This window comes from Lithobates pipiens, unplaced genomic scaffold, assembly GCF_037356315.1.
Source record: "Lithobates pipiens isolate NorthernLeopardFrog02 unplaced genomic scaffold, aLitPip1_a1.2 Scaffold_23, whole genome shotgun sequence".
Classification (NCBI taxonomy): domain Eukaryota; kingdom Metazoa; phylum Chordata; class Amphibia; order Anura; family Ranidae; genus Lithobates; species Lithobates pipiens.
In genome coordinates, this window is record NW_027507785.1 from 88,379,611 (window position 1) to 88,390,282 (window position 10,672).

Below are 10,672 nucleotides of genomic sequence, written 5' to 3' on the forward strand. Positions count from 1 at the left end.
GTCCTCGTTTGCCACCTCTCATTTGGCTGTAATTTCTCTTTCCCTCGCCAGGGGAGCGGAAACGAGAATTTACAGAATTTGCAGATGGTACTGTCTGGTTTTGTGTATTCTGGGGTGGTATCCCACCCTGGGACATAGCCACCGGGGTAGTATCCATAGCAGGGCCGGAGACATCAATTTGTTCTATCAGTAATCTCTTTTGCCACTCAAAAACAGTCAGAGATTGATAGTCCAAGATATCTCGGTTATACTTCTTTTTCTTTTTTAGTTTTTGTTCTCTATCCTCTTTCTCCAACAGTTTAAGAAGACCTTTGGATCTATCTAAATATTCCTCATTATTTTTGAAGGGCAATATTTTATCTTTTAAGTTTTTGATCTCAATATCTAAACGGTTAAGTTTCAAATTCTTCCTCTCCACGAGGAACCGTAGAAAGGCAACACCAGCTTCATTAAAATATTTATACCATCCCTCCAGATCTACTTCACCTTTCTGGGGGCAAACCTCCCACCTTAAGCTGCGTGGGACCATCTGTAATTTTATATACGTTTCCAGAAACGCAATGTCCCATTGAGAGAGGAACTAGAGGGGGGAGGCGTACTCAGCCCAAAAAGACCAAGAACATAACTGGTGCAGGTATCTTTAACCTTAGCTCGGCCACTCTTAGTAATTGCGAACTGAGTGTCCTGGATAAGGGCCTCAAGTTTGCCCCAGCCAAAAACATGAATAAGTTCCAAACATACATGGATATTCATAGGTATGTGAGAAAACTTAATATCCAAAGATATGTAGCTTCAAACCCTACCAATTTTCTTAGAAATGCCGCTGGTGACTATTGTCACTCGGGGCTTTCTAACCCATCACTTTTCAACCCACCTGGGCATCTGTGTCCCTCTTTAAAAGTCTTTCGTGATCTGGCCCTCAAAGACCTTGAAGACTTGCGTATAAAAAAAGTTAGAAATAAAGAGGTGATTGATGCTGGCATTGAATCCCTCTGCAACAATAAAAATGTGGTCATCCGCCCAGCGGACAAAGGGGGGGGCATAGTCATCCTTAATAAGGATGACTATATAGGCGAGATGAATCGGATTTTGGGAGATAGGGCTACTTACATCTCCCTACCCTCTAATCCAAATGCACAATACAAAAGAACTTTGGAGTCCCTTGTTGCAGAGGGATTCGATCAGGGAATCTTAAATAAGAAAGAAAAGGCCTTTCTTGTCCCAAAAACTCCTAGAATCCCTATAATTTACTACTTACCTAAGGTCCATAAGAGTCTAACCTGCCCCCCGGGACGACCCATCATTAGTGGGATCGATTCTATCACTTCCCGGGTGGGCAGGTATATAGATTTCTTTCTACAACCTCTAGTGCGTCGAATGCCATCATTTATTAAAGACACGAGGCATATAATTAACCTTCTCGGGGGATATCATCCCAAACAAGGGACTCTGCTGGTGACTGCAGATGTTGCGTCACTTTATACAAGCATACCCCAAAGTATGGGCCTAGAGGCCGTCTCGGATTCCCTAGAGAGGTTTTCTGATCTCCCCTCAGAACAAATAATTTTTATTATGAAACTTTTAGACTATGCGGCTACGCATAACTTTTTTTGGTTTGGAGGGGATTTTTTTCGCCAGATTAAAGGGGTCGCAATGGGGGCAAAATATGCCCCTAGTTTGGCGAATTTGTTTATGGCGAAATGGGAGGAGGATGTCGTCTATGCTCGTGTCAGGCCGCAGCTGACCTTTTGGGCCAGGTACATAGACGACATCCTCCTCCTATGGGATGGGAGTGAATCGGATCTCTCCCTGTTTATGAGTGAGCTTAACGCCAACACCAGGGGTATACACCTCACTTATGAAGCCAGTCTTACCAAAATTAATTTTTTAGACCTTACTATCACTATTAAGGGAGAACGTTTTATTACATCAACTTTCTTTAAAACCACCGATAGGAACTCCTTTATACCTACTACTAGTTGTCATCATCCATCTTGGCTCAAATCAGTACCTAGAAGCCAGCTCTTAAGATTGAGACGTAACTGTACAGAACAGGATGTTTTTATACAACAGGCCCGTGTTCTCACTCAGAGGTTCATTGATAAAGGCTATCCATCTGAACCCTTGACACGTCTGATAGATGAGATTAGTCAAGTTGAAAGATCCGATTTACTAAAGGAACGAGAAGGAGGTCGTCAAAACAATTTTCGTTACCCCTTCATCACCAATTATTCTTGTCAACACACTAGGATCAAACATATACTTAAAAAACATTGGCATGTACTTAGGAACGACTCGGTATTGGGAACTATTTTGCCTGACAGACCCCAAGTAGTATATAGAGGCGTAACATCTTTGAGGGACAGGGTGGCCCCTAATGTTTTGGACCCACCCACTAATCGTCCGCATTTTTTCTCGAACCTTACTGGGTACTATCAATGCAGGAAATGCACGGTATGTAGCTTAAATGGCTGTCGGTCTAGGAGAAGTACTACCTTTAGATCTACGGTCACATCTAGGTCTTACACCATAGAACCTTTTATCACTTGCTGCTCAGAGGCAGTGGTCTACATGCTGGAGTGCCCTTGTGGCCTCCAGTATGTAGGGCGGACCAAACGTGCTTTACATGTACGTTTGAACGAACATATTGGGAATATCCGTAGAGGATATACCCAGCATTCGGTCTCCAAACACTACCTGCTGGCACACAATAGAGACCCTACCAACACAATCTTTATGGGAATTGACAAGTTCAATCCCCATTGGAGGGGAACCCATTTGGTAAGAAGCATTTCCAAGCTTGAAATGATGTGGATACACAGATTAAAAAGTTACGTCCCTCATGGTCTTAATATTGAAGTAGACGTAAATGCGTTTATTGATAATTCTTGAATAATATATGATTGGTTGGAATAGTTTATATAGCTTAGGCTTCCTGTGGTTGTTGTTGCTTTTTTAACTGTAAACTTGGTGTGAGTTCCATGAGTCCTTAAAGAGGTTTTTTGCCTTTATCATTTTTTTCTGTATTTGTGGTCTTACTACTAAAAAAAGTTTCCAATTTCCACTGGTATATATAAAAACATTTTTTTTAATGAAGAACGTATTAGTATCTGGACATACAGGACAGTACATATCTTTACTACAAAAGCTGTTTTGTTTATTCGTTTGGACTGTTTTGTTTGTGCCTAACTTTTTTTTATCTCATTGGATACCTTCTGATAAATATACTTTTCAATTGATATTTGAAAGGAATTTTTTTAAATCCTTTTTTCCCTTAATGTACTTTTATGATAATTTTGTATTTTTAATTTATGGTTCTTAAAAGAATCTGGAGGGTTATGATTACGAGTTTGCCTCTGCGTAATGGTAGGGCAAATTTTTACCCTTTTTTCCTTATGTAAAATGGTGGACTGGGCGATAATATGGGCATTCCAGTCCTCTTTCCCTCACCTAACATGGTGGATTGAGAGGACAACATGGAGCTCAGACCGAGGCTGTTTGTTTAGGATTTTGTATATAGGCGGTGCGTCAGAACGCCGTCCCGCATCCCGTGAACACGTCCGTTCGTGACGAAACGCGCGTAGGGAGATAGGCGTTCTGACGTCTCCGCGTTCTACGCCCAACCAGGAAGTGCGGGCGGCACACGAGTCCGGCCGGCTCGTTTTTTATGTGATCGTTTTTTCTTTACGTATGTGAGTGTAAATTTTTTTAAATTCTACTTTATTAAACCAAGTGGTTTTACGCTATGCGAGTGTCTTTGATCTTTTATATATGATCCACGATACCCTCGTTTCCTGATTGGAAGCTTCGTACTGGAGATAGAGACAGCGTGGTGTCAGCTATCTACGACACCTTCGTTCCCCGATTGGAGCCTTCGTATTGGAGATGTAGATGGTGGGATGCCTGTGACGGTTCACCCAGAAACCTCTGTGCTGTTGCCTTACTGATCTCACTAACACTGGGATCTAAAGCTCTGGTAAGCGGCCCCTCTTCTCACTGGTGGAGGATTGTTTTGAATATTTTCTATATACACGCATTTGTGGATATTTTTGCACCCTAATATCAAGTTTGAAGAATCAATATTTTTGGACTAAAAAATAATAATTTTTTTTTCCTTCATCACATATGAACTTTTTATGGTTTTTGAATATTATTTTTGTTAATTTTATTCGTTTAGATTTAGCACACATTATTATTTTTTTCAATTTACATTAATTATTGTGGGTTTTTTTCTGTATTATTTATACTAATTTCATTTTAGACCTAGTATACACTTTATTCACTCTATGATGATATGATAGTATTCATGTATACTATTTATTAATCACATTTTTGTCAATTCAATATTGTTTTTCACGTTTATTGGTATAGGTTTTGATTAGGTTTTAGGTGTTTGATTAATTTTTAATTTATAATTTTTTGTTGTTTTTAGCGCAGCTCATTTTGTTCACCCTTTTAATGAACGACAAAAAAAATAAAAACACATCACTAGGTAAAAAAAAAAAAAAAAAAACTCTGCTAAAATTCTTCTTCCTTAATTCCATCTCCTTCCCCAGCCCATGATCAGACATTAAAGTGGGTGTAAACCTCAGACATGAAATATGAACATAGCATATCCCTTATAGTGTGTACTTTTCTCAGATGTGTCATTTCTGTCTGCCGTTTCTTTCCTATGCTATCAGCATGAATCACTTCTCCTCCACCAGTCCGTGATCAGACATTAAAAAGTGTTACTAAACCCACAACAGTAAAATCTGTTTTTTTGGATCTTATCCGAACGTCCACCTTATTCCACTGTCCCCAAAGCAACTCCTGATAGTACACAGCCTTAGAAGGCACTCTGCACATGCTCAGGTTGGTGTGTATTGCTAGGGTGTTTGTTCTTCTTTTTTGGGGGGGGGGGGGGGGGGGATGCCTGTGATCAGCATAGGGCCAACCAGCACTGTCCAGACAGAGGGCCAGGGGTCCCACAAGCTCATAGGACAGTCAGAGGAGAATGAAAACTACTACAAGCCTTAACCAGAAACTGATAGAAGTCATGATACTACTATATACTGTCGATGAGAAAAGGTGTTTAGCAGTTTATATTTACTAAAATAATTGGACCACTGGAGGTGAATACTTTAAAAAGGTACTTGCACTACTTCAAAAACAAAACTTTCTAAACGGGGACACCCAAATAACAGAAAGTTTAAATTGAACTGTATTGTAATTCTTTATTATATGTATACAAAATAATGATGTTGTGCACAAAGGCAAACAAACAATCGCAAAAAGAATTATAAGTTTTTATCTCGGATACACATAATTTACAGAATTGGTCATCTGTCTGCAGTTCATTACCTAAAAGATATTGAACATAAGCAATTATTCAGCATGGATTTCCAAACAAAATTCAGACTGTGCTAACTGACCACCATGTACAAAAACCTGGAGGTGACATTACTTCTACACAATCATTGTCCCCTTCCCGTTTACAAGGTATGGAGGACTGCCAGAGCACGTACTCAGATGCCTGTAATGCACCTGTATATGGTCAGGCAGTCCTCCATGCCTTGTAAACAGATGCTTGAAATGCATGTGTTAGCACAGAGCATTACTGTGCATTGTGGTGTAATGCATTGGTGTTGCCCACTACTGTAACAGTGTGTGTCCTATATGGCAAATGTATAGCAACAAGGACACACCATGGTTTGTTCATCACCTCGTATTATGTTTTACCACATATTACCGCAACACTCAGGAAGATTTACTACAACTGGAGCACACAGAATCAGCTTCTAACTTCAGCTTGTTCAATTAAGCTTTGACAGTAAGCTTACATTCACATTAGGCCACTTTGGCATGCGATTTGACATGTCAAATCTGCGTCTATTGCCGGTAATATCACTGTCCAAATGGGTTTGGCGCCGACTTTGCAGCACCGCACCAATTCCCAAAATTAGTTGCTATACTAGTTTGGGTGACTTCTGGGGCAATTTGAATAGACATATGTGCATAAACCCACACAGATGTGTCAAAATCGCCCCCCTCCCCGAAGTCTGTCTGCATTGCCAGTATGAAACTGTGTGAATTCAGCTGAACTCGCACGATTTCAAACCCGCATCAGCGTGAACCTAGGCTTGAGACTGGAAACCAATTGGTTACTATGCACAGCAGCACCAGATTCTGTTTGCACCAGTTTTAATAAATCTCCCCCTCAGTGTGAACAAGGCCTCAAAGTATATATAAACCCTAACTGGATTATATTTCCTTTGTACCACAAGCCACTGCTATTTAAAAAAAAAAAAAAAAAAAAAGAAAGCCAGGTGCACAACTGTAAGACAAGGACAGAGCGTTGTCACCATATAACAGGAAATGCCTGCAAAGGCCTTTCATGGCAGAATCGTTATTTAAATTAATTTTAATATGAGATATCAGCACACTGGAAACAATACAAATATTATTTCCCCAGCAGCTGGATATAATTCTGGTTTTCCCTTGCAGAGAGAAATAAGAAAGAGAAATAAGAATTAAACCTAGTACACATGGGCCAAATATCAGGCCGCATCAACAGATACCAGTCGACATCCAGCCGTGCGTACTGTAGTCTGTTCGGCCAGCTTCTTTTGAAGGGGCATGACCGAAAAAGGTCTGCCGATCAGCTTCCGATCACTGCTCTCAGCCAATGGCTGAAAGTGCTGACCAAAATAATCTGGCAGGGGGCTGCCCCCCTTCAGAATATAATAGAACAGCAGGGGAGATCCAAAATTAGTACAGCAGCTCCTCCTGAGCTGTCTTTTTGTTCAGCCCTGATGAGTTGAACGAAAAGATGACCCCTTGTGTGTTTTATCACAACCAGCACTCATGGGACTGATATTCGCTTATGAGCGCCGTTTGTGATCCTAATTAATCTTTTAATGAAGGCTGCAGATTTTAACATATTGAAAAAGCCTTTGAAAACTACATTAACATGTTAAAGCTTATAAGAGTTTAGTGATTGGGTTTACATATACTTGAATTCTAATGGTCACATCACACTGTCTAATTTCCTTATTTGGAACAACAGGTAAAGTCGGCTATCACAACTCTCAGGCAAGGTGTAGTTTTGACCAGAAGCAATAAACAAATTTCAGCTTTGTCCTTGTTTTGCTGTTGAAATGCAGAACAGCCTCAGAATCAATCTCCAGGAACAAGAACTTTTACTGTCCCCTCCATTACAGTCCGTCCACTTTCCACTGCAACACAAGATACATTAATGAAAGCCAAGGATTTCTTTAAAGATGTAATCTGGGCTCTCGCTACAACCTCCTCCCCAGCATATAATGGAGCAGGAAAGCGAATGTTCTGGGAGAGAAACACACAGCCTTCCCCGGGTAGTTTAGTGCCCAGGACTGCAGACACTAGGCCATTGAGGAGAACACCATGGACAACGGGTTTCCCAAATCTTGTGTTTTTAGCAAACTCCTCATCCAGGTGCAGTGGGTTTGTGTCCCCAGTAAGTTCAGAGAACAGGGTGACATCTTTCTGAGTGAAGGTCCTGAAGAGCTCAGCACTATCCCCAACCTGTAGGTGCAATGGCCGCCATAATGCTAAGTTGTTGTACCACTTGGATGATAATGGACTGCTGGAAATACCAAGTATTGTTCGTCTGGTGACCAAGCTAGGGAACATTTTTCAGAATAACTAGTCAAGAACTAGTTCTCTACTGTTACCAGCCAGTGCCAACAAGAAGGGAGAGACCTTTGTAAAAAAGAAAAAAAAGAAAATTTTACTTGATAAACATAAATCAACATATTTGTTTTTTATGAACACTGTAGTAAGCATATGTAACTTTATGTGCTTTTGAGTCTTGGCATGCAATGTGCAGGATAGGAAAAAAGTATATGAATTCCAGTCTGACTAATCCAGGAGCCAGATACACTGACAACAACTAAAGTAGAACTCAAAGCTTAGGTGCCAGCTGTCATTTTTAAGCAGCACTGGCTACCTGGCTCCTGGGATTTGTCCAGCCCTGGCATTCTAAGGTGAATGCAAGATGTGTAAAGCGGAATTCCCAGGACCTCTAAGAAACTTAAATACTTTGATGGACTGATATCCTAAAGGATAAGTTAGCCTTTTGTAACATGGGCCAGCCCTCACACTCCTCCGATGCGATAGTGAGCTTGGAATTTTCTCCCCCCCCGCTCTGTCACAAATTGAAAGAAAGGTGGCCTGCCTGCCCAGCCGCATCATTCCTTCATCAAATTCTGTGAATGTGAAAACTACAAGTACCCATAGCCTTTGCGGGTGTCAGCTTGTATTTCTCAAACTACCAGGGAGCTGTTCACCACTCTAGGTAGGTCATTGAAACTTCCTGGCAGTCTAACTACCCGCTATTGCGAGATATGAGCAAACAACTTACACAGAATGTCTGCAAGAGGTGCAATGCTTTGCAGGCACATTTTACGTGTATAAAGATGTGCATTTGTGTACTTACAAAAGGTGAACTCCTTTAATACCCCCATGCAGCTTTATAGCTGCTCATAAAATACCAGGTACTCTTTACCTGCTTTCTTGCAAACATGAACTTGAGCTGTGACAATACAGTAAATCTGTGGTGTGTTTTAGAAGTTTTTGATTCCATTCCAAAAGCACAGAAGGATCACAGAACAGGTCTGTCCAGTCTTTACAGTTAGAAAGTTCACTGGCAGGAGCTCCAGATCTCAGACGTGAATAAAAGCCCAGTGTTATTGTTACATGCAGTGACAGCTTAGAATATAGGTTTACCTGTAAAACATGGATAGAACACTCCTGGTTCTGATAATGTCCCAAAAGAGTCAGAGAAGTCCACAGCTTCACAAATCCACTGCAAGAAAGGAACCATAATCAACCTAATTAGACATGCAAGCAACCATAGACAATGCATAATACGGGGTTCTGCGTGTGCTGTTAGCAAGTATAGAACTTCAAACAAATCACAGTTTCCCTTAGATTAGATTTCATGCTTAGTGTAGCATGCAAGGACTTATTTTCAATGAAAGATGAGAACCCCTTGGATTATGTGATTTAATGTTGAGAAAATGCTTTAATTCAAAGAGGTAGTATTAGAATCAGATTCTTATCTTAGTCACCTGCAATTAGAAGTTTGTTTACATATGCTATTTAATTTGTGAAACTAAACACAAAAGACCTCATGAATAAATGTTAATAAAAACATGTGAGCCCATATAATTGCTTTATAGATCCATAATTAGAATTTTTCGTTTACAGTTCTATCCCCTATGGCAGGGATTCTTAATTTTGTGACCAAAGCCCGGTAAATTCTTTAAAAACCTTCCACGCCCAAACAGTATAAAATGTTATAGTCGCACAACAAGTTTCAGAATGCAAAATATATATTGAAATGCTAGAAGGGGTGTCATTGTGAGGAAAAAGGGGGTTCTAGAGGGGGCAAGTTGATTTTGTCAAACCTGGCAGCCCTGTAGGTGATGACGTCTCTGGAGGAAGCTGGGGTCTCTTCAGAAAGAGGGGGGCAGTGCAGGGACACTGTGGGAGTCTGGAGGGCACTGAGGGTGCTAGGAGAAAATATGCTGGAAATGATGGAATGTTGGGGGAACTATAGGAGCTGGAAGGCACTGTGGCAGGTTAGGTGGTCTTCAGATGGTTGTAGACTTAGGAAGAGGGAGACCCGTGGCCCAGCACCAGGCCATGGCGTAGTTGTTGAAAATAACTACTTTATAGGACAAAGTACATGTAGTACTTGGTCTCATGTTTCTAAGTGTTTTTTACCCTAGTTACGAGTACTTACCTGCCCCCCTCCCCTCAGCCGATCTAATAACAGCTTTGAAAGAGACAGTAGATTCATAGCTGCAGCTTGTTTCGGCTGTCACTTTCCTGAGACAATCAACGGCAAGAGGAATGCAGAGGGAGAGGAGAAGGAAAAAGTCAGGATCTGCATTCCTCTTGCCATTTGCTTGTCTATGGAAAGTGCTCACAGCTGAGACAAGCTGTAGCTTTAACCACTTCAGCCTCGGACCAATAAATACCTTAAGGACCAGAGGTCTTTTTCCAATTTTGCACTGCGCTGCTTTAACTGGTAATTGCGCGGTCATGCAATATTGCACCCAAACGAAATTTGCGTCCTTTTCTTCCCACAAATAGAGCTTTCTTTTGATGGTATTTGATTGCCTCTGCGATTTTATTTTTTGCGATATAAATGGAAAAAGAGCGAAAATTTTGAAAAAAAATGATATTTTCTTCTTTTGTTATAAGAAAAATCGAAAACTAAATTTTAGTCATACATTGAGGGCAAAATTTATTCAGCCACATGTCTTTAGTAAAAAAAATGTCAATAAGCGTATATTTTTGGTTTGCGCAAAAGTTATAGCGTCTACAAACTAGAGTACATTTTCTGGAATTTACACAGCTTTTAATTTATGACTGCCTATCTCATTTCTTGAGGTGCTAAAATGGCAGGGCAGTACAAACCCCCCCAAATGACCCCATTTTGGAAAGTAGACACCCCAAGGAAACTGCTGATGGGTATGTTGAGCCCATTGAATATTTATTTTTTTTGTCCTAAGGGATTGAATAATGACAAAAAAAAAAAAAAAAAAGTACAAAAAGTTGTCACTTAAATGATATATTGCTCACACTTGCCAATGGTTATATGTGGAATTGCACCCCAAAATATATTCCGCTACTTCCTCCC

General features: G+C 40.5%; 1 protein-coding gene across 7 annotated transcripts in view; it reads right to left on the reverse strand.

Annotated features, from left to right (window-relative positions):
- Positions 1–5,196: 5,196 nt before the first annotated feature.
- The window catches only part of RPP14 (ribonuclease P/MRP subunit p14), an 18,685-nt gene continuing 13,209 nt past the window's right edge, over positions 5,197–10,672 (reverse strand). For 6 of the 7 annotated variants that reach the window (XM_077451989.1, XM_077451992.1, XM_077451990.1 and 3 more), the window contains 2 exons: positions 8,749–8,827; positions 7,525–7,722 (listed from right to left, as the gene is read on the reverse strand). In XM_077451989.1, the coding sequence (XP_077308115.1) occupies positions 7,666–7,722; positions 8,749–8,827 (136 nt within the window). In that variant the 3' untranslated portion in view covers positions 7,525–7,665. Of the gene's footprint in view, positions 7,723–8,748; positions 8,828–10,672 lie in introns of those variants that run through there. The other variant, XM_077451986.1, reaches the window with a different exon arrangement.